Genomic DNA, 25,926 nt, shown 5'->3' with positions numbered 1-25,926 from the left:
AACAATTAATTCCCTGGTATATGTTTGCACCTACAGAATTTGGTTGATACAGAGGTAGCCAGAAGGTATTCTTGTAGTCAATGATTAAATTGTTGACGTAATAATTTTCCAATAAGGGAATTATCACAAGATTGCTAAAAACAGGAAATGATGAGCGCCAAACCAGCCATTGAGGATTTGCATGTTAATGAGGCAAATAGATTAATTATGGGCAGAGTTACACTGCAATGTTCAAAAAGTTTTATAGGAAAATCCATTATATTCTGATAAGGAACACTTATAAATTTTCATTAAAATGTCCGCATTCCAAATCTTTATTTTGTAGGTGTTCTGCTGAGCAATAGTTTGTTTCTGTAATGAATTATAATATAAAACCTTAAGGTTAAGAAATTGTACTGCTAAAATTATTTTGGTAGGCCAGGGATCCAATATACCAATGAAATCAGTATTTAACCAACCAAACAATAATACCAAAATAAAATTAAAAAAAAAAACACACGAATGGGTAAAATACTTTCAATTCATCAAATTTTAAATTCTCTCAACTATATACAAAACATTCGTCACAAACTGAGTGACAGGTGTTGGATAGGATAGGTTCCCCAGGTGAAGAAACAAAGTCTGTCCTATTACAACAAATGCCATTAACAAAAGAAAGGCTAAGAAGCCCTAACTGGTTTGGCTCAGTGGACAGAGTGTCGGCCTGCAGACTGAAGGGTCCCAGGTTTGATTCCGGTCAAGGGCATGTACCATGGTTGCGGGCACATCCCCAGTAGGGGGTGTGCAGGAGGCAGCTGATCAAGGTTTCTCTCTCATTGATGTTTCTAACTCTCTATCCCTCTCCCTTCCTCTCTGTAAAAAAATCATTTTTTTTTTAAAGAAAGGCATAAGAAAAGAGAATCGGAGGGAACACTCTGTAAACTGTATCAATGTCTATCTGCTGTGCTGTACACCTGAAACTAACACACACAAAAAAATGTTGAATGGAAACCGTAATAAAAAAATAAAATTAGCCCGAATTGCATGGCTCAGTGGTTGACTTAGAAACCAGGAGGTCATGGTTTTGATTCCCAGTGAGGGCATATATCCAGGTTGTGGGTTCGATCCCCAGTGTGAGGCGTACAGAAGGCAGCTGATCAGCGATTCTCTCTCCCTTTCCCTTCCTCTCTGAAATCAAAAATGTATTTAAAATTTTTAAATTAAAAGAAATCTCTGACAAGAAAGAAGACACTCAATTAGACATATATATTTAAAGCATAAATATTTATCATCTTTTTCAGTGTATTGTTGTGTCTCTGCAAGGAAAAATTATTGGTTTTTGAAATGACAGAAGTTTCAGAAACAAAGTGAAAATTGACTCAGTTTGAAACAGAGACCATTAATTATGTAATTTCACACATTCTCTGCATTCAGTATAACTTGGCTACTGACTATCACAATGATTCAGCATTTGTTCAGAGCTCACAGTTTTGTTAAATCATATACAAAACAGGTGTCCAGATTTTAATTAGTCCAGGAGAGGACCAATTCTCAAATTAATTTATCTTTATTTTCCCCCAGTACTAGCAAGTTTTAAAAATTGTAAAAAATCTTCAACATATTGATATGCTCTAAAATTTACAAGTTAAATATATAACGGTTATATTTTGTCAGGGCCATAAATAGAACAGACTTGTGTGACTCCCTCATATAAAGTACAATTGAAAACCTTTCAGGACCTTAAACAGCAGAAAACATTAAATTAGATTTTAAAAATGACAAATAATTTAAGGCTAAAATATTTGGTATTAATAATTAATGCCAGTAGCCTTCCTAGCCTAATAAAGTAAACATGCACAAGAACTACAACTCTGAACAAAACATCACAATTTTATCAGATAAATATATATGTATGCATGAGTATGTTCATATATATGTATATATGTGTATATACATATATATACATATATATATATAGTTTTATCGCCCTGAAAGATATCTATTCATGTTCAGCTTAATTTACATGTTAGAAATGTCATGGAGAATACCACCCATTTAAATATATATATGTATATATATATTTCCAGAATATACAATATAAATATACCATATATAAATCATGCCATAAAACTAAATGCAAAATTTGCACATTATTGCATGCATGATGTGATAATACATGCCCGTTAGTAAGAATTTCCTTATGAGGCCCTCCCTTCACAATGTTTGCTTTCTGCACAGTAGCAGTACTTGGGAAATAAGGCTTCTCAAATAAGCATATCTGACTGGGGAGGAAATGTACCTTTCGGATTCCTTAGAGAGGATTCCCTCATCAGCCAAATATTAGGTTATTACTAAATCAAACAGTAAATAATGCCTAAGAGGGTGTTTGTTATGTGAATCGATCAGAGTTCATTTTTCTTAATTTGGCTGGGAGATTTCCCTCCATCCTGGCTCCTCCCCCAGCCATCCTTTGAAGCTTTGGTGGCAGGTCAGCCACTGACTGGCTCATGGGATCAGACAACATCTTGGTGGCTTTAGATACCAGTTTTTCTTCTGAGTTGCCAGGAACTGAGCTTATTCGTTGAAGTTTCATGGGCAAATCTCCCAAGCTGTAGGCTTTTTCTGAGGTTGTAGAACTCATCCTCAAGAGTTTCCTGGGAAAGTCTTCTCTTCCAGTCATTTTCTGCAGCTTAGATGGAAGTTTTGTACTAATGTCATCTAGGCCATCTAAGCAATCCACAGAATTATGTCTTTCTTTGCTGTTAGTTATGGCTGGTGCTATTAAGGGGGACGACATAAGAAGCATTTCTTCCTGTTCTTTCACACTGTAAGGTGTGGTGGGGACTTCAAATGTTGCGTGGAACTGGGAGTAATCAACTTTAAAGAACCCTTCTTCTAAGGAAATTACAGGAAAGAAACGATGACCCCAAAGAACTTCATCTTCGGTGTATGATGTTCGAGCTTGACAAGTCATCCCTGCAAGTAAAAAAAAAAAAAAAAAAAGTCCTTGATAAAATTTTATGCATAGTGGAAGCACAAGTGAAGCTAGTTTGAACTAAGGAATTTATCTTGGTTTCGTATTTAAGTTTTGGAATGTCCATTTGAGTAGAATAAGTAACAAAATATGTTAAAAGTTTTCATAAAGGTTGATAGCTTAGAGCCATATACTTTCTTCCAATGAAAAACATGGGGCACTTTCATGTTTAAAGGGTAATACACCAATAGCATACTTAATTGTTTATCCATAAACCAAAATAAAAGGGCATTGAATAATAGCAATAATAGCAACATATTTGTCTCTATAAGGAGATAAGTGTAGAAATTACATAATAATTTTCCATTTTTCAAGAAACAATGTGATATATGAAACAAACCTGCCTTTGAATCCAAACATCACCACCGTGTAAACTTATGAAAGATATTTAACTGAGCATCACTTCTGTTGAATAAAACATGGAAAATAACACCAGTCCACAGGACAGCTCTGAGATTGAAATATAATAAATAACATGTACAGAAATGTAAAATATGTTGTATAATGTCTACACACAGTTTGTTCTTATAAATGACAGCAAAAATAACTAACCCAAATATTTCCTAAATAAATAAAAGTTGGGAAATATTTCTTTGTTAGATAATGGAAAATCATTGTGGTGGTTCCATTCTTTTGGACCTTTAAGGCCAGGTGAACTTTTGGTCAAGTTATAAATCTACATGCTAAAATCAGTAATCTGGGCCATGTGATGTTTCAAGTTCTATTCCTGTTATAAAAATCTCTGAAACGTATGCTGAATATCAAATGCCAAATTTTGCTATTTATTTATTACTAGAGGCCCAGTGCATGATTGAATCATGCACGTGTAGGGTCCCCTACATGCTTTCGCTTTCGATCATGGTGCACCAGCGGACAGGCACCCAGCTCCCACGCTTTTGCTTTTGATCGCTGGTGCCTGAGTGGACAGGCACCCAGCTCCCACACTTTTGCTTTCAATCGCGGGGTAGCTGGGTGCCTGTCCACTGGTGCACCAGGCCTTTCAGAAGCCTCCGCCCCGCCGGAGGCTTCTGAAAGGCCTGGTGCCTGAGCGGACAGGCACCCAGCTCCCCCGCTTTTGATGGTCCGTGGTGGGACGTGAGCTCGCTGCCCCAGAGGCCCCTTCTGTGCCGCAGCACAGCCATGGCGCAGACGCTGAGCTTGAGCCGCCGCTGGCGACGCGAGCTCAGCGTCCTGCTGGCCCAATCGGCCACTCCGGCCACCCCAAGTCCCGCCCCCCCGCGCCTCCTGGCCAATCGCGGGCATAGCAAAGGTACGGTCAATTTGCATATTTGTCTATTATTAGGTAGGATATCACTTGGACATTTACCTCATGCTAGTTTGTTTTACTCAAGTGTGTTCTCTTCATAAACATATATTTAAAACTAGAGGCCTGGTGCATAAAGGTTGATAGCTTAGAGGCATATCCTGGTCTGCAGGATCGGGCCAAAATCGGCTTTCTGACATTCCCCAAGGGGTCCCAGATTGTGAGAGGGCACAGGCAAGGCCAAGGGATCCCACCAGTGCACGATCGGGGCTGAGAAGAGATGCGGGAGGTTGGCCCGCTGGGGAGGGACCACGGGAGGGCTCCAGGACATGTTCGGTCCACCTCGCTCAGTCCTGATCGGCCGGACCCCAGCAGCAAGCTAACCTACCAGTCAGAGCGTCTGTCCCCTGGTGGACAGTGCACGTCATAGCGACTGGTCGACTGGTCGACTGTCTGCCCCCTGGTGGTCAGTGCATGTCATAGCGAGCAGTTGAGCAGCCTTAGCATATTCATTAGCATATTATGCTTTGATTGGTTGAACAGATGACCAGACAACCAGACACTTAGCATATTAGGCTTTTATTATATAGGATAAGTTACTATTAAATCAGTCAACTTGTAAATATTCATTGAAAACTTCCAGTTTTCACACAATGGAAGTCCATGAATAAATTAATAACATATCAAATTTCAGTCTTATATTAGTCAAAAGACACAATTTCTCTAAGTTACAAAATTTACTACTTCCCTCTACCTTTATTCTCAGACTTCTATTAGAAGCTATTACAATGTAAAATGATAGATGAATCTTTAAAAAATGCATTTCTTCAATAATTAAGTGTAATTTAAACAATGACAGTCTTTTGTCTTTTATTTCTATTCTCCCTCTGTCACTTTATAAATAATTTCTATTGTGTTTAAACCTGGAATAGTTTGCATAAAGGGACATTCTTTCCTTTTCCTCCAACTAATAATTATACATACAATACTTAGAATAAAGTGCATAATTGAAAAGCCATATTAAAGATAAATCCTTCATTGATTCTTTCCAAAAATCTCGCCTTATATTATCAGTTATATATCACCAAAGAATAAATTGTTGCCACTTATAATACTGTCTTTTTTTCCAGAAAGTTTTAAAAGAAACTTATATAGAAAATAAATACTTATCATATCTCAGGCACTATTAGCTTCTCTCTCTACATTATTTGTAATCTTCAATATTATCCTGATATGAAAATATTCTTACATCCATTTTTAAAATAAAGAATATGTTATTCAAATAGGTTAAGTATCTTGACCTTTCTTGGGAGCAGATCTAGAAAGCTGTAGAAAAAAAAGGTGTCAGTATTATTCTAGTTTCTGGGGTTGTTGTTGCTGTTTTTATTTTGCCACAATATATCTGTATTTTTGTTAGGAAACCAATTTTAAGGAACCTATCAGTTTAACTGTCATGGTAGAAATCTGATAGTGACCAAGTATCAATCTTGATAATCAATATTACATCAGGAATAGCCCCCAGAAATCTATATATATAAAAGCCTAAGTGACTATCCAACCGTCCAACCGGCCGGTAGTTATAACGTGCACTGACCACCAGGGGGAAGACGCTCAACGCAATAGCTGCTGTGCTGCGGTGACTTGGCAGCTGTGGTTCTCATGTGACACCCAGAACCAGAAAGGAGGGAGCCCGATTCCAGGGTGTGTCACCCAAGAACTGCCCTCTCGCAATCTGGGACCCCCTCGGGGGATGTCGGAGAGCCGGTTTTTTGCCGTTCCCTGCAGGCCAGGCTGAGGGACCCCACCAGTGCACGAATGCATGTACCTATTTATATATGAAGATAACAATATTAGTTTTAAAAGTTTAGATCATGGATTTGTTCAGTTATTTCTACCAATAGAGAAAACACTGGAACAAAATTTAAATTCAAAAGTATAAGAAATTTACTACCAATTCCACTACTAAATAGCTTGTGAAAATTACCTAAAGCTCTCTGAACCTTGGTTTTCTCTTTTACAAAGTAGAGATAACAACAACTTCCTTTATAATGCTATTGAGAATTTGAGATAAGTGAAGAGTACAGAACAAAGCTTAGTATTTAGGCAATGCTCAGAAAATTACGACTACTGTGCTTATCTAACTTCTGTAGTGATCACTTGCAATTCCTGTTCTTCCTGTAAATTAGTTATATTGAATTAACATAAGGAAAAATTCTGACATATTAGTCATTTGTCCCATATGAGAAATACAGAAAATTAAATTTAAAAATCACTAGATATCAAATAGCAACTCTCTTTTTTAAATGTTCAATTAAATATCCAAAATATTTTAAAATATAGAAAAAATGCATTACTTATATTTGCAACATTTAGAGTTTCTCAATATTTTCCACCTGTTATCTCTGATAACATAATAGCAGGAGAGACTGACTGTGGACTCAGTGTATTGCAAAGGCCTGCAGCAAGCTGAGTGACTAAATCCATTATCATACTTTGGTAATTATCCCAAGAATATTTGCCAACACTTTAACCTTTGTTTGTTCGGCTGTTTCTTTTACACTTTTATTAGATATAGGTACACAAACATCAGACATTTCCACTTTAAAAACATCATAGTTTTTATACATGGTTTCACTTCAAAATATTCATATGCAATCAACCTCTGGATAATGACATGAAAGCATTAAAAGTTGGATAACAGGAAAAGGTCTGTGATGGTCACTCTGTAGTTTAAACAACATGCTAACATAACATGCAATTGAGAGACTACTTCGTTTTACGAGTTATCCCAAAAATGGTGCTAAAAAACACAAATCCCGATTGAGAAAATTTAACGTATAACTGTTTTCTAAGAACATGTATGTATCATAGTGTTCTTCCTTCTAGAATGTGTTATTTTCTATTTCTTACTCTAACCCAAATTATTTTAAAATAATTCACACTTGGATCCATAATTGAAAATGTCACTGGAATCAAAATTAATGCAGAAAAATAGCATTATTCAAAGGGTACGATATGATGCATCACTTAACTGGCACTGCAACTGTTTGCATGTTTTAACCAGATTCCAGATCTGAACAAATGTGATGAAAATCAACACGAGCTCATCTCTGTGGAAACTGGCAAAGCAACAGATGTTGCTTCTGGAAATAGCTGGGACTTTTGAATCCTTAGATGAAAAACATTTTTTTTTTTTTGGCGGGGGGCGGGGATTTATTCTGTGAACTGATTCATGGATAAAACCTCTATATATTATTGTTTCATCTAATTCATTCCAGTGTAAATATGTCAATCTAAGAGGACAGAAGCAATGTAGGCTAATGCCTTTATTTTCTACTTTTCCCTTTCCTGATTCTGCCTTTCCACCATGCTATTACGTCCATCTATTGAACTGAGTCGAATGTTCATTCAAATACGAAGCCTGAATGCTTTTTAAGTGACCATGGCAAAGTGAGTTGTTATTTGACAAGTCCTTAATTCATCTTTCAGAATTCTTCGAACTCAGTATATCCTGGTCAGGGGTGGTACATATGTCGCCTACATGAGGTGAGTCGGTGATTGTTAAATACACTATAACCAGGCCAAGGGGGATGTCTGACTGCTGAGACACAGAAACTATCAAACAACTAATAGCTTCTGCACAGTGGAGGCCTTATCGTAACCTTACCATAGAAGGTGGGAAGTGAGAGAGAGATTGGGAGTGGGGAGAAGGGGGAGCCTAGGGTGAAGGTGGGGGAGAGAGAGGGTTGTCCTATAATGGTAGCTGTGTTTCATTATGTACGCTGTAAACAAAAGGGGAAAAAAAGCAAATCCTCAATTAAGACATGTAATAATAATAATAGTTAATATCCCTTTAGGGCTTACTACGTGCAAGTGTCTTTCTAAGCACTTTTTGCATATTATCTTGAATCCTCAGAACAACTATGTATTAAGGGCTGATTTCATTAGTTTCACATGGACATTGTGACGATTAAATGAATATATATAAAATTGCATGCACAATAAGTATTGGCCATCTTTTCCCAGAAGAGTCCTTAATTACAGGCTATGTTACTATTCTACAAATTTCATTAATACATGCACTCACACCCACAAACAAAACTGCAAAATTCAGCCAAATAATATTTTGTTTTTATTCCTTAAATCTATCATTTTTGCTTATTTTTCTTCAACAGGGCAATTGATGAATAGCTTAGCATGCACAGTATGAGTTATATTACAAAGTAATTTTCTAGACTGCTCTAGGTATTGCTCTGAAGATTATTGAACAAGGTCTGTAGCTGTTTCTTCCCTAAAGTACTTTCAAAATTTCACCCATCCCCCAAGATATAATAACCGTAATGTTTACTTGGCATTCTCTGCATGATCTCTACTTTCTTGCACTGGAAAGAACCCAAATTTAAAGAATAAACTTTTTGAGGAAGCAAATGATACTTAAAAGAAATCTTGTTAAATAAAACATAAAGACACTGTGTACACCACTGGTCAATAACACTAACATTGTGACATCAGGCTCCTCAGGGATATAGGTTGCAAAGCTGCTAAGAATATATAATTGCTTCCAGAAACTTTACTTTTCAAATAGATGAAATCTCTTTTAAGCTCAATGTATTCTGTTCAGATAGACTTTTAGAGAAGTTTCTGGCACAGAGTCAATCCAGTATTATCCTCTATTATTCACAAGCAGTTGTTCTTACCATGTGTTCTCATGTATCAGTTTGCTGTTATTGCTCAAGCTAGGTCAAAGAATTCTAAAAATAAATAAAAAAAATAAAAACAAGAAGGAAAACCCGATTATGTTTGTTAGAAAATCAAGTGTCAATAAGAAGTTTAGTAACAAATATTTCAAATGGAATAGTTTAGGTTTCTAAGTTCTCAGACGAACCAAAGAAAGGAAAGCTGATTTTTAACCATGACCACTAGAACACGTTAGCTCCCAAAAAGGAATATAAGTGCAGGTGCTATAAGGGTCAAAGGCAGGTAGAAAATCCAACAGGGAATTCATGGTCATACTGCTAAAAATATGTTTGAAAGACATGGACTTTGAATATAAACTTGAGATTGTTGCTGTTTTAACCACACACTTATAGTAAGACCTTGGGCATATTATTTCAGTTATCTGAACCTTGACTGAGATAAAATATGGATAATAATAAGGGATAATAATATGTAATTTATAGGTTTATTACAGTTATAAATGATATATTCTATTTAATGAGTATACTATATTACCTGGTAATAGCTACCAATAATTGGTAGCTATTATCAATCATTGTTATTATTGAGGTTCCAATTAACTAAAAGGTCATCTTAGATATATGTCAATTCTTTAGTGATCACTTCATTTCTTAGAATCCACTTAAACAGATGAAGTAAGTTTCACCTTGTTAAGTTCTATTAATTTGATATACTAGACCATGTTGTCTATACTTATTTGGAGTATGAAAAAGGCCTATTATTACACACATTATGAACTGAATCAAGTCTAGCATTGTCGATCTGCCCTGCCCTGCACAAATGTGGCTAACTTTATAGTAGCAGCTACATCTCACAAAATAAATTAACTTCTGCTGCACTCCCTCTGGCTCTCCACTCTCACTTCATATAGCAGTATGACAGAACTTTCCCAGAACACTTTCAACTGACTGCCTTCATTCCCCTAACCCCGTGGTCGGCAAACTGCGGCTCGCGAACCACATGCGGCTCTTTGGCCCCTTGAGTGTGGCTCTTCCACAAAATACCACAGCCTGGGAGAGTCTATTTTGAAGAAGTGGCGTTAGAAGAAGTTTAAGTTTAAAAAATTTGGCTCTCAAAAGAAATTTCAATAGTTGTACTGTTGATATTTGGCTCTGTTGACTAATGAGTTTGCCGACCACTGCCTTAACCTAACAATGGAAATGTCCCATTCTTAGCACTTGGTTTTCTCTTTACCTTCATAGTATCTACTATAACATGCTTCCTTGCATTGCCAATTATAGAAACACTAGAGGCCCAGTGCACAAAATTCATGCATTGGTACGGATTCTAGCAGCTGCCAGCTGCCAGCAGGGGCCTCCCTCCCTTCCCCTGGCCAGCCCCGCCCCCCTGTGGAACTCCCAGATGAACTCCGGGTCAAGGGGACAACTGGCATACTACGCTTTTATTATATAGGATTAGCAACCTAAATTTATTCATGTTATTGTTTACTCTTGTAAAGTTATGACCTTTAGCTTCCAAAACATCTTAATGTCATAATGTCATAGACACAATGCAACCTAATCACCGTTGAGGAATACTCAATATTATAAGACTGACATTAGAAAAGATATTTTTCTAAGGAAAAATGTAATAAAATTCTAGCGTAAAAGAAAACAGAGCATCTTTCAGATGACAGTGGAATTTATTTTTGGAGATGATTCCTAGTCATAGAGAAGAAAACCATTTGAAATACTGTCAGAAGCAACAACACATATGTAAACTTTAAAAAAAATGTTACATGTAAATTACAATAATTAAATGTTTAGATTAATCCTGTTTTTAAAAGATACTCCTAAAACTTTGCTTTAAAATATAAATTCATAACTATTTTGTGTGGTGTGATGGTGGAAATAAGTTGAAATCCTACTCTCCCCTACTGTGATGGCATAAGAAGGTATGGCTAAGTAACTTTCAAACTACGTTATATTGAAACAAAATAAATAAATAAATTGAAACAAGAAATAAACAATAACCCCCAAAATTACTATCATGTCTTCCTAGTTCCTTCAAAATCTAGTTCTAAGTTATCATTACATTTTATCTCTTCAAAAAACCTTAGCAATAATAATCATAACACATGGTAAACAACAGCAGCCAGGTCCTAAGTATTTTGAACTATGTATGTTATTTTATCATTCTCTCCACCACTCTAAGAAGTATGTACTCTTCTTTTGCTCATATGACAGATAACAATACTGACATATCAGGAGGGGAAATACCTTGTCCCATGATATATGACAAGAGATGGTTGTAGTCAAGAAATACACTCAAGCCCTCCAATTCCAGAGCCAGCTTTTTTTTTTTTTTTTTTTACCTTTATTCTATTCTGCTTCTATTTCCTGGACAACTTTCCCATTAGTAACTATTGTTTTCCATGCACATTTCTTGGTCCATGCTGTTTCAATGGCTTGAAATATCCTCTTCCATCTCTCCATCCATTGACATAATAATTCATATTCAAAGCTCAGTTCATATGCTCTTAATTCTATGGTTTAATTTTAAGTTATTGACTTTTAAATACATCACTGTCATGCACAGGCACACACCCCCACATTCCTCACTATCTAGGTTCTGTACATATCTCAATGACATACACAATTAAATTCAATCAGTATTAGTAATTAAGATTTATTAATTTATGAAACATCTTTGTTCTGACAGGCACTCTCCTGGGTGCTAAATTATAAGGTGCCATGGCAATGGGGGGGAAAAAAAAAAGGATAAATCCTTTCAACCTCCATGTTTAAACCTAGTCTTGAAAATGAGTAATAGTTAGCCACACAGTCCATATCCACAATGTGAGAAAAACACATTCTGAGGTGGGGAAAGACATTTACACACATTTTGTTGTACAACGTTCCTATTTGTTCATTCATTCAGTTAAAGCAGTGGTCGGCAAACTCATTAGTCAACAGAGCCAAATATCAACAGTACAACGATTGAAATTTCTTTTGAGAGCTGAAAACCGACTTCTGCGCATGGGCCACGAAGTTGCAATCGCACTGTATGTGCGCGCCCACACGTGGTATTTTGTGGAAGAGCCACACTCAAGGGGCCAAAGAGCCGCATGTGGCTCGTGAGCCGCGGTTTGCTGACCACTGAGTTAAAGAATCATATTGTATTAAGAACAAACTCTTAAGGGAGCTCTTATCCACCTTGGCATCTCTAGTATCCAACATTGTACCATGTATCAGATACTCAATGAAGTCTTGGGGAGAGACAGTAGGAGGATTGGAAGAAGAGGAAGAATAGAAAGGTTAAAATTGCCTGTTCAGGAGATGTTAACTTCTACACACACACTTTAGCAATCTATTTACCACCAGGAGTGATTGTCATTGGCAAGGAATATAATTATTAATGAAGTAGATATGTGTAATATGTCCATCTTAAATATTTTCTATTAGAGGCCCAGTGCATGAATTCGTGCACCAGTGGGGTCCCTCGGCCTGGCCTGCAGGATTGGACCGAAACAGGCTTTCCAACATCCCCCGAGAGGGTGCAGGCTAGACTGAGGGACCCCACTGGTGCATGATTGGAGCTGGGGAGGGACCGCAGGAGGGCTCCAGGGAATGTCTGCCCCATCTTGCTCAGTCCCAATCGGCCAGACCCTAGCAGCAAGCTAACCTACCAGTTGGGGTGTTTGCCCCTTGGTGGTCAGTGCACATCACATCACAGTGAGCAATTGAGCGGCCTTAGCATATCATTAGCATATTATGCTTTGATTGGTTCAACCACTGACTGGACGACTGGACACTTAGCATATTAGGTTTTTATTATATAGGATGCTTTCAAGGAGATGATCAGTTCTACCCATGAACTCCAACATTGGCTTTGAAACATATATACTAAAAGTTTATTTTGATCAGTAAGTAGGGGGGAAATTCTCAAAATAAATTATATATAATCACTCTATAAAATATGAATAACTCTTGCATAAAGAAGCAAGACATATTTGCTGGTAAGTTGCATTCAAAGATAACCAGTTAGTTTATAATTTCACTTTTGTAAAATTATACACCAATAAATGTATTGTCTACATACATTTACTGGAGAGGTTACATTTACCTGCATTTAACTATTAAATTACATGATAACTAAAATAATTGCATATTATGATATACTTGCATACTTGATCTCTAGTTAAACCTATTTTTGGAGAAATTTCTATCCCTCATGAAGCTATAACAGATCACTTTATGAAATAGGCTTACTTTTTAAAAACAAACATACTTTTTATTGATTTCAGACAGGAAGGGAGAGGGAGAGAGATATAGGAACATCAATGATGAGAGGGAATCATTGATTGGCTGCCTCCTGCATGCCCCACACTGGGGATGGAGCCCACAACCCAGGAATGTGCCCTTGACTGGAATTGAACTCGGGACCATTTAGTCTGCAGGCCAACACTCTCTCCGCTGAAACAAACCAGCTAGGACAGGCTTACTTTTTATATAGGCTGCTACATCTTTTTAAATCACTAACTAAAGCTCTTCCATTACCATCTTCTTTGCAGAAATTCACATACATTTTTTTGCTTGCAGGCTTAGAATGGAGCCTGAATAAATATTTGCAATTCAGCAGTTGTTCTGGTTCTATGCTTTTCAGGGAACGGTCAGAGCATTTTGCTTCTAATTTTGCTGTTATGTTTTTTTTTTTGAGACTAAATGAAAAATAAAGTCCATATAAATTTATGAGAACTATTACTGAGTGTTTTTTATTTTAGATGTGGAAATGCCACATCACAGCAATACTCACAAATACATGATATTTTAGTGCATCTATTTTAAAAGAAAAATGAATGATTGGTTAGTGCATGTAAGTCTTATGAAAGAATTTTATTTTCTGCCATCATAAACAAGTATTTAAAAGTAAAACTATTAAGTGTTTCCCAAATTACATAATTTCTCATCTTCTTAGATAGTTTTTTAATTAAAAATATCTCAAAAAAAGGCAAAGATATAAAAATGCTGAGGAAAATATCATATGAAATGCAAACAATAACTTCCTTAAATTTGACATTTGCAGAAAGCAAATAATCAAACTCTGTAGGTTTATGTTAAAATATAGCTCAACTCCTAAGGCAGCCTAGATATTCTCCCAGGTTTCAAATGACTAATGATCTGTCAACATGCATTCTGTTAATGTAGAGAACCAAGGTCTAAGGGTAAAATTCTCAGCTGGCCTGGTGACTTTCTGGGGAAATTTTATCACATATATCTTTGCAGGATGTCATATAAGTTACTAGTTACTAGCAGAATTGTTTATTTCATATAGATGATACTAAGATATACAACATATAAAACTGCTTAATATCCAAAGACTTATTAATATTGCAAAAGTAATGCAGCCAAGTTCTAATCAAGGAAGTTGGGGGGGGGGGGGAAGAAAGGCAGGTGAGTTAATCCACTTAGAATATTGTAAATCAAACTTCCCGGCCAGATGCCCACTTAGGAATTATAAGATAGAATTAATAACTGGTGTAGAACAGACCTATTTGGTGGCCACAGGTATCAATTTTGTGTTGTTCATAATTAGATACTACAGTTTATATAGTCTACCAATTTTAACAGACTTTTCAAAAAACAAATGCAAATAATTACGGGAAAATAGCTTAGTATATGCAGGTATTTTATTTCAAGTAATATCTTACTCTGCCTGATAAACATTCCAGAAGTTAACAAATTAATATTTCATTTGATTGACCTAAAAATACAAATACTGAATTGTGCTGATTAAATCCTCTTTCATATATATATATATATATAATATACACACACACACACACACACACACACACACACACACACACTAGTGGCCCGGTGCACAAAATTCATGCATATTAAAAGGGAATTAATTAGAGGAAATATTTAAATATTGCTATTTGCCCTTTCTCTATAATAGAAGTGTCAGAGATGAAAAAAAATTAGTAAAATGTATATGAAAATCTCCCTCCTGTCAGAGTCTGGGGTGTGCTGCAGGACCTAGAGTCAAGTCCCCGCCCACCACCCGCACACGCTTCGAAAACACAGGAGACCCAGACCCGGCCGACCCCACCCCCATTGGGTGAGACCCAGACCTCGCCAGCCCCACCCGTCAAGCCCCTTTGGGCAGGGAGCTCAGCCTCAGGTCCCCCAGCCTGGCACTGGGTGGGGGGCGCAGTCTCAGGTCCCCCATCAAGCCCCACTGGGCGGGGCGTGTGGCCTGAGGTCCCTCGCGCCAGCCAGGCACCATGCAGCCTCAGGTCCCTGTTGTTGGACTGTGACATTAAGTCATCCCGGCTAATTTGCATATTCCTCTAATATATATATTCCAGACAGGGAAGGAGCAGGAGAGATAGATAAAAATATCAATGATGAGAATCATTTATTCTGCTGCCTTCTGCACTTCTGCATGCCCCCTACTGGGGATCTAGCCCCCAACCCAGGCATGTGCCCTGACCTGAATCAAACCATAACGTCCTGGTTCCTGGGTTGATGCTCAATCACTGAGCACAATTTCCAGGCATCTCTTTCATATATACTGACATAAAATTATCCAAAATTATTCTGAGACTGTTTCATTCACTAATTCATGTCTTTATTTAACCAAATTTCTACAGAAAGAAATGACAGAAATTTTCATTTGGGGGATGAGTCAAGAATAATAGAACTATTTTAAGTGAAATAAAAAGAAAAAATATTTGAGGTAATGATTTTCTTAAAAATGGGAATGAAAGCTAATTGGCAGGCTAGTTGAGAAGTTTTATTTCAGATATATAATTATAAAGTAATTTAGATAATCCATAACAGTACTATCATCTAATATCTACTGCACATATATTCTAGAATTTATGCTACAATATTTAAAGGAATTATTTTGTTTTCAAATTTCCTGTGGAATAGTTACTATCTTCTTTTTTTACATGATAGACTTGTATCTAAAAAATGGGCAAAAGATCTGAACAGACATTTTATCAAAGAAGATATACAAATTGCAATTGCTCATAGAAAAAGTTGCTTGACATTATATGGCATCAAGGAATTGAGAATGAAAACGCTGAAAACAACAAATGCTGGTGAGGATGTGGAACAACAGGAATTCTCATTCATTGTTGGTGGAAATACAAAACGGTACAGCCACTTTGGAAGACAGTTTGGTGGTTTCTTACAAAACTAAACATGCTATTACCCTCTAATCCAGCAATTAGGCGCTTTAGAATTTACCCAAATTTGTTGAAAATTTAATGTCCACACAAAATCTAACACAAAGGTTTATAGCAACTTTCTGCATAATTTCCAAAACTGGAAGCAACCAAAATGCCCTTCAATGGGTCAATGGATAAACAACCTGGCATATATCAATACAAAGGGATATTATTCAATGATAAAAAGAAATGAGCTATCAAGCCACGAAAAGCATATGAAGTAAACTTATCTGCTTCTTCCCTCAAGTAATACATCATTTTCTTAACCTTTCTATGACATCAGTTCTTTAAGTACATATAATATCTAATAAATGGTAGAAAAATTAGAGCTTATGATAAATACTATTATACAAGATTTAAGCCTATGCTAGTTAAGAGCATATGTTAGGATCTTAATGAAGAAATGTTCCTATTATCATAAAAGAAAGGGAAAGGTACATTTACTATTTTTCAAGAGAAACAGAAGGTAAACATTCAAAACTTCAATCTGCCAGAGGCAGATTTAACACGATACTTATAAAGCTTAAGCTTCAAGGACTTTCACTAGCAGGCATCTTTTCCATTTTCATAACTTTGATTTCATAATGTTGTTGTATTCGTTTTTCCCCTTAAAGAGAACGTTCTAAATGATGGAAGCATTCGTCCCTGCCTAGATTTGCTCCTGCAGAATGGAATAACGTAATCAAAACCAGGTTCACAACTTAGACTGCAGGCACAGTTAAAAAGATTTGCCATGACTTTGAGAGATTATTTTATAATTCATCGGTTCTTGATATTGATTAACTTTGGAAGGAGATTATACATTCTGTCTACCTTTTACAGACATTTTCCATTTCACCTCCAGTCCACAGCTCATTCATAGAAATTGGCCACTGGACACTATTTCTTAACCTGATCTAATGTGCCCCATCCCCACCCCCCAAAGCTAGTTCACAGCACCTGGCAATTACCTTGACCTTCCTCACATTTCCATTCTTCTCTTTCCTGAAGGACTACATAAATGTTGTAGACAAGGAGTCTTTGGTACTCTACATTGAGGGAAAATTGTACTTATCACCTGAAAAAAATGTGTCACTCCACTCAGTGGGTGGTAAGTGATGTGTTTTATCATAGGCTTGACACTGTCTGATAGTGTTTTGCAGAAATCACCTTGACTGCTCAGGGCAAGACTAAAGCAGGTACAGCAGTTGGTAATGAATGAGAAGTTGTGGGAAAAGACAACCACCAAGCAAGTGTCTGTGAAAATGCATCGAAAAGATAATTATTTAAAAGGCCAATTTAACAGGACTTGACAACTGATTGGATTGAGAAGGTGAGAAAGACTGGAAACCAACCATTTCTTATTGTTAGAATGATGAAAATGGCCATGCCATGAAATTTTCCTTGTACTTCTTGTAAGAAAGGGAAGATTAAAATAGTAAATTAAATCATAACATTTTGTTTTCTTAACTTTAGAATTAAAATTGTCAGACAGTTTTGTACCCTTGAGCCTGCCAATTTATAGTCCTAGCAGCCAGTAGCATGAAAGAAATAACCATCTTCATCTAATCATTAAACAAAGAACAATACTTCATGCTAAACTGTCTCTTCATTCTAAGCTCAAAGGAAATGTTATGACCGAAATGTCACCTCAAATTCCATTTCTATATCTGGCATTAATTATAGCTTCTTTGTTTTACTCCTGGTCAGACAGAACACTGGCTGGGTCTCAGCCAACTAATCAAATTAAAGAAATGCATGATGTGCATCTTAACACAATTGTTTCTCCAAGGCTCCTTTCTGAACACATAGGATCAATAATCTTCAAGTGATCTGATGAGGTTAAAATATAGTTTTAATGGAAGCCATTAACTTTCCTATAATTAATAGGAATCTGTTGGAATGCAGTCATAATTCACTATTCTTTTCCAGAAATATCAAAATAGGCAAACAAAATGTACTTTATAGCCTGGCCAGTGTGGCTCAGTGGTTGAGTGTTGGCCCATTGAACCAGAAGGTCATGGTCAGGGCACATGTCCATGTTACAGACTCGATCCCCAGTAGGGGCCATGCAGGAGGCAGCTGATCATTGATTCTCTCTCATCATAGATGTTTCTATCTCTCTCTCTCTCCCTTCCTCTTTGAAATCAATAAAGATGTTTTTGAAAGTAATAAGAAAAAGAAAATGTATGTTATTAAGGACTTTGATGAGACAAAGAATTATGCTTATTGTAAGATGAATAACCATATGGCCTGAGCAGTGCAATTGAAGAAACTCAGAATAGTTAGAATTAGAGAGGACTCAGGAAATATCATCTAAAATACCAACTGTATCAAAGAGGGAAACTGAGGTACAGAGGAGTAACCTCCTGTACATGTGCCAGCATTAACTATTTTAACCTATGACACAATTTTGTTTATAAATGATGTCAACACCAGAAAAGTGAAATGGGAACATGGGCTCACTGACCACATAATTTGAATACAATCTAAATCCCAGCTTTAAAAATGAAGAGTTGTGATCTTGTCTAAGTTACCTAGATTAATTTAATTCTCAGTATAATTTTTGTTACATTCTTAATAACCCTTTATTTTAATTAATAGCGCAGGTTGTCTCTTTCCCTACTGCCATTTAAAAACAGTATCTGTATTTCAGTCCTCAGCTTATTCTGAGGTCTTACCAGCTACATTAACCTCTACTTAACTAGGGTAAGGAGACAAGTAACAGAACTACGAGGGGGAATGAAAACATACTATTGCACAGTTATTTTTAAGTTTATTAATGTAGACCTAACTATTATATAAAATCTATTATATATGCAAGCATACCTAGCCTAGAGCATTTTTTGCTATAATGAAATGGTTATGTAAATTCTACTTTCCCACTGACTTTTGTTTGAAGAACTTAAACGAAATATCTTACCCCTAAATCTATCTAGTAATTTAGAGCATAAGTTCTTGATTTTGAAAGGATATAAGGTTTCACATATCTGAAAGAATGAACAAGAAGAGAGAACAACGAGAGATTTTCCACTTCTGTCCGAGGAAGAACTGTCCAAGGGTGCAGCTTGGGTGTCACGCCTCCGCCTAACCTTGTGCTTCCCGTTAGAACAGAATAGTCTTTCACCTGAGCTAAGATCCTATATGAACTGCTGTTCTCCTTGCCATCTCCATGATGACATCTCTCAGCCCTGACTGAAATTCATGGTTATGAATAGGTGGGCCAAACAGGTTTCATCTCTAGTCTAGTGGACTCATGAGTCTAGAAAAGAATATATTTTTAAATACAACATTTCATTGAAGTTTGATAAATTTTATTCCAGGGTCTTTTGGGACACCATGGTCATTAGAAGTCCCGGAAAGTGAAGCTTTCCAAGACAGGTAAAGAAAGAGTAAGCTGGGAGGAAGACTGTCCCAGGCCAAGAGATCTGCATACCAGAGGGGAAGCCAGAAAGCACCTCAATTATATCTTGAAGAAAACCAGTTATGGACAAAGAAAGAATAGAAGGGATGAGACACCAAAAAAGAAGGAAGGGATGAGACACCAAAAACATAAGCAGTGACCTGGTCACTGGAAACCATGAAACCATAGTAAGCAGATTGAACTTTAAGGGAAATACATAAGCATTGAAGGATTTTAAAATGTATCTGGCAAGTGATCACTTTTAGATTTATTTCCTCTTAAACTTTTTGCTTTTATAGCCTCTGAACATGGTCACCTTCACATGTGCTTTACAAGATCCCTCTTCTGCAGACCTTATTGTTAAGTAGTTGCTTTGGCCTGCATGCCCTGGAAGGTTAACTAGAAATGTGTTTGTTACATAAGCTATCATCTAGTTATACAATCCTTCATACGGCTCTTGCAACATCCTTTTCTTGTGGCTGCATTTGGCTTCTTGGTTTCCATACATGACAATTTATACTTATGGTCTATTTCATATGATTTAAAAATACACACTCTTTTCCCATTTTGTAAACGCATTTACATTTTTCTCAGGAGAAAGAGTATCATTGCAAGAAAGAGCTGTATCTTAAGCTTCTTTTTTTTTTTTTTACACCTCATTTTCATAACTATGAGCCATGTCATGACCCAAGCCAAAAATTTACTCAGTGCCTTTGATGTTATGATTATCTCATGTATTTCTCATGATATGACTTGACACAATTACCCATTGCCTTGGTCACACCTGCAGTAATACAGCTTTTGCAAGTTTGTGACTGTGGTCTATAGGAATCTTCATCTGTTCTGCTTTATCTCATTGCCTTTGGGATTTCTAGATGGCTTTGCTTAAATTGATTTAAATTGGCCCAGTTTGTCCCATCTGAAATTTTTCTCTATTACTGGATATTAATTATAATATTTCTACTTTATTTTTTTTAATTAATTTTTCAATGATAGTTGATGTATAATATCACATTAGTTTTAGTTGAACAACAGAGAGATTTGACATTTACATAACTTACAAAGTGATCACTCTTATATACCTAGTACCCACCTGACACCATACATAGTTATTGCAATATTATTGATTATATTCCTTATGCTGTACTTTTTATCTCAATGACTATTTTGTGACTACCAATTTGTACTCCTTAATCCCTTCACCTTTTTCACCCATCCCCACAAATCCCCTCCCATCTGGCAACCAATCAAAATATTCTCTGTGTCTATGTGTCTGTTTCTGTTCTGCTTGTTAATTTATTTTGTATTTTAGATTCCACATATACATAAAATAATATGGAATTTGTCTTTCTCTGTCTGAATTATTTCACTCAGTACAATACTCTTTTTAGGTCCATTATATTATTGCAGATGGCAAGATTTCATTATATTTTTTAAAATTTATCTTTATTGTTGAAAGTATTACAGATGTCATCTTTTTTTTCCCATTGACCATCTCCATCGTGTACCTGCCCCCTCCCCAGGCCTTCACTGCACTGTTGTATGTGTCCTTGGGTTATGCGTATATGCATGTAAGTCCTTTGGTTAATATCTTAAGCTTCTTATAGATTACTCACTAGTTTTGTTTCAGTGGTAGACCCTCAATGAACACTTGCATTTTAAATTACTTTGCAAGGACTAAAATTTGATGCAGTGTGACTTTGAAATTTTATGCACTCAAACCTTTGTTGGAAAGAAGGGCTGATGGTTATTATTTAAGGAGACTGACCTGAGTATTTTGATAAATAAATATTAGTAAAGTAGTATTACAGTAATATAATATCAAGTGTAGAATAATTTAAAGCCAAGTAGATTTTTCTCAAATTTACATCCCTTTAAAAACCAAAGTGAATAAGCCAAGTACTGCACACCAATATCTTTTCCTTCAAGAAGGTGGTAGCTCTTTTAAAAATTCACTCATGCAATTCAACAGTTATATGATGAGTGCATCATTTATGCTAAACATTAAAATATAATGACAGCAGAGAAAAATAAATGACATAAACTCCCTTATTCCACAGAGATCATAGCCTTATACAGAAGACAAAATTATAAATAAATACATCACAAAAAAGCAACATGAATAAAACAAAAAGGTATGTATAAATATTGACACAACAGGAAATCTAATCAATACTGGACATTGTGGATGAGATGAGAAACACTATTCAATAGGAAGCAATGGATGAATTAGTCTTGTAATACGCATGTAATTTATATGATTGAGAAGGGCAATATAAGACAATGAATGGATCTACTCAAGAGCTAATGAAGGCAGTGAGATTCCAGACAGGAGATTACATGTAAGGATGTAGGCATTAAGATCAATGAGGTTACCACATTACATGCTTGAAAAATATTTGTTAACTGAGGAAAAAAAGAATGAATAAATAAAACCATGTGTTATTGTTGGACTTTGGTCATTGACAAGATACGGGAAGAGAGAATATGGGAAGTTTCTATGGAACTCACTCCTCTTCAGTTTATCCTGATCTTTTTTCCACTTCTATGTTCTAATTCTGTATCAATATTAACTGTTCCTTATGGTATCATTGTCTTTTTATTTTTCAATTATTATTTATATTATTACATTAATGTATAGAAGTATATGACTAAAAGTCAACTCTGTTGCATATGTATGATTTATACACCATACTTTTTATTACTGCCTGACCAATATTATTTTTCAACATGAATTATTAGAAACATCTGTTAAAGATGAATATAATGGTATTATGTACTTCATTAAAATAACATCTTTCATATTAGAAAATAAATTAAATCTTTAATATTTTGACAAAATATCCATTCTAAAGCCACAAGAGTGCCATCTTTGGTGTGGTTCTGCTATCAGATGCAGATACTCTTTTTCTTTTTTGAAAGGTTTTGGTGCTGGTTACTGTAAGCTTTCTTTACTTTTTAAAATTTATGTTATTTTACTTACTTTATTTTTCCATCACCATTTATCCCCTCTATGCCCTGTTCCATCTCTACCCATCACCCCCCAGCCATCACCACACTGTTGCCCAAGTCCATGAGTTCTCTCTTGGTTTGCTTTCTTTAAATGAGAAAGCCATTCCTAGGAAGGTGAAAATATAATTAATAAAAATTTTTATATTCCTCTGCAGAAAATGATTTATAGATAACTAAATTTAGAAAAGGTACTGGTAAAATATTTTTTAACAAAATCTCCAACTTCTAAAGCTTTGCAGTAGATTATTTTTGAATAATCAACTGCCTACTAATCTACCCACGAAAATAATGTATTTCAAGGAAATATACATTGTCAATATTTTTGACTCCTGTGTTCAGGCTATGACTTCTCAATACATTTTCACACACACACACACACACACACACACACACACACATGATCTTAGGCTTTTTGAAGAATTGGCTCATTCCAGATATTAGGTAATAAAGCACAAAATGAGACTCTTATATCTTGTGCTGAAAAACTGTCATAGTCTAGTGGGTTTGTATAAAAAGGACACAGGAACCAGGCTGATCTGATTAGTACTGATGAAAGATGAGGAATTTCAGTATGAAAAAGTAAAACAACGCCCTAACCTGTGTGGTTTAGTGGGTTGGGCATTGTCCCATGCACCAAAAGGTTGTCAATTCAATTCCCAATCAGGGCATATGCCCAGATTATTGGCTCAATCCCCAGGAGGGGGTATGCAAGAGGCAACACATTCATGTTTCACTCTCACATCAATGTTTCTCTCCTTCTCCCTTCTTCTTTCTCTAAAAAAAAAAAAAAATCTATAAAAAATCTTCAGCAAAAGAATAAGTACAATTAATAGAAACACTATGTATTAAAAATCATTAGCTCAAAATGACACTTAAAAATGTATTTCCCAAGAGAGATATAGATTAGATATAGAGATATAGATATAGATATAGATATAGATATAGATATAGATATAGATATAGATATAGACATAGATATAAAGAGAGATAAAGTGTTCAAACAAAATAAAAGAGAAAAATAGAATCTCTGTGTATATTTTTAAATCCTCACCTGAGGATATGTTTTTATTAATTTTTAGAGAGAGAGGAAGGGAGAGAGAGAAACATTGATGTGAGAGAGAAACACTGATGGTTGCCTGCCTCCTTTATGTGCCTCTAGCAGGGATTGAGTCAGCAACCTAGATATGTGTCCTGACCAGGAATCAAACCCACAACCTTTTGGTGTATAGCCTGATCCTCCAACCAACTAATATACCCAGTCAGAGCAAAATATGTGGTATTCACTGGAGGTAGCTAGAGTACTAACCTTTTATTATAAAAATTGGTAGTTAAAGGGAGAAAATTAAATTTCAGGGTGTTGCAGACTGAATTTTGTGCTCTCAAAATTTATATATCAAACTAGAGGCCCAGTGCATGAAAATTCATGCACTGGGTGGGGGCGGTCCCTGAGCCCGGCCTGCCCCCTCTCACAGTCTGGGAGCCCTCAGGGGATGTCCATGGGGAGTGGGCCTAAGCCGCAGTCTGGCCTCCATCTGCGGGAAGCGACCAGATGATCATGGGAAGGCAGCATCCCCATCACCCCTTTGCTGCTGCTGCCTCTGGCCTCCCTCTGCAGGAGGTGACTGGGCCAATCAGGGGAAGGTGATGCCCCCATCATGCCTCTGCTGCTGCCACTGCTGGCCACTGCAGCTGCCTGAGCCTTGGCTAGGCCCTCGCAGCAGCAGCTGCCATCCGTGGCTTGCCCGAGGCTCGGCTGCAAGGGCAGAGGCTTAGGCAGCCACTGCGGCTTTTGTCCAGAAGGACATCCGGAAGACATCTGGTCTAATTAGCATATTACTCTTTTATTAGTATAGATACATAAAATCCAGTAACTTAGAATGTGACTGTATTTGAAGACAGGGCTTTTAAATAGAGAATCAACATAAAATAAGTTCATAAGCATTGGACTCAAAGCCAATATGACTGCTATTCTTATAAGACACAGAGAAACCAGGAATTCATGAGCATTTAAGGCCACACTGACAAGATTGCCATTTGCACACCAATGAAAGAGACATTAGGAAAAATGAAACCTGCTACATTTGGTCTTGAACTTCTAGACTCCAGAACTTTTCAAAGGTGTTTTTAAACCATCCAGTGGGTAATAATTTGTTGTAGGAGTCCTAGGTAACTAATACACAGGGTAACTAAATAACATTAAAGGTAAATTATTTTTACACTGTGATTCCAGATAATAAATTGTAAAAGAAACAATAAAATTAGAAAATTACTACCATTTTGCAATTCCAAATGAGATATATGATTCAGGCAATAATTATCATTGGGTACTAAAATCATACAGATAATTGTTAATGGAAAAATGCACAATGTAAGAACCAGGAGGATTTTTTATTAAATTTATTGGGGTGATATTGGTTAATAAGACTATATAGGTTTTGGAGGGAAATGGAGGACATCTGTAATACTCTCAACCGTAAAATTACTTTTAAAATATTTTTTTAAAAAGAGATTATAAAAGAAGCGTCATCTTTTGTCACCATATATTTGGCCTCATTTTCCTTTGATTACCCTATTTTACTCCTCTTGGTTCTGGTAACCACCATACTATTATCTGTATCTATGAGTTTCAGTTTTATATCCCACCTATAAGTGAAATCATATGGTTCTTAGCTTCTTCTGACTGATTCATTTCACTTAGTGCAATATTCTCAAGGTCCATCAATGTTGTTGCAAATGACAGTATTTCATCTTTTCTTATGGCTGAATAGCATCCCACATTATATATATACCATATCTTCTTTATCCAGTCCTCTACTGAAGGACACATTAGATGTCTCCACAGTCTTGGCCACCGTGAATAATGCTGCACTGAACATAGGGGGCTTATATCTTTACAAATAAATGTTTTCAAAATTTTCAGGTAAACTCAGCAGAGGGACTGCTGGATCACATATAAACTCTATTCTTAATTTTTTGAGGAAGCGCCATACTGTTTTCCATAGAGATTGTAGCAGTTTACATTCTTGTGAGGGATTTCTGAGATAGAGGAAGGATATGTTGTTCCCCCATAACTTAGAGGAACCCAAAGTTATACATGGTATCATAAAAGCACATTCTATTTCTTATCTTAGTCTGTTCCAACTGCCATAAGGAAAACCACAGACTTAGGTGCTTAAACAACAGAAATGTATTTTCTCTCAATTCTGGAGGCTGGAAGTCCTAGATTAGCCAATTCAGTTCCTGAAGAGCACTTTCTTCCTGGCTTTCAGACAGGCCTCTCTTGCCTTTCCTTTGAGGGCCAGCAATCCTATTAGTCTAGGACCCCACCCTTATGA

General features: G+C 36.3%; 1 protein-coding gene across 1 annotated transcript in view; it reads right to left on the bottom strand.

The window, feature by feature from the left end:
- Window positions 1–2,368: 2,368 nt before the first annotated feature.
- KCNJ3 (potassium inwardly rectifying channel subfamily J member 3) overlaps window positions 2,369–25,926 on the bottom strand; it is a 142,839-nt gene continuing 119,281 nt past the window's right edge. Inside the window, exon 3 of the mRNA XM_008138678.3 lies at window positions 2,369–2,955. Coding sequence (XP_008136900.2) covers window positions 2,369–2,955 — 587 coding nt within the window. The remainder of the gene's footprint in view (window positions 2,956–25,926) is intronic.

Source organism: Eptesicus fuscus, chromosome 11 (assembly GCF_027574615.1).
Source record: "Eptesicus fuscus isolate TK198812 chromosome 11, DD_ASM_mEF_20220401, whole genome shotgun sequence".
NCBI lineage: Eukaryota > Metazoa > Chordata > Mammalia > Chiroptera > Vespertilionidae > Eptesicus > Eptesicus fuscus.
This window is presented reverse-complemented; position numbering and strand designations above follow the sequence as displayed.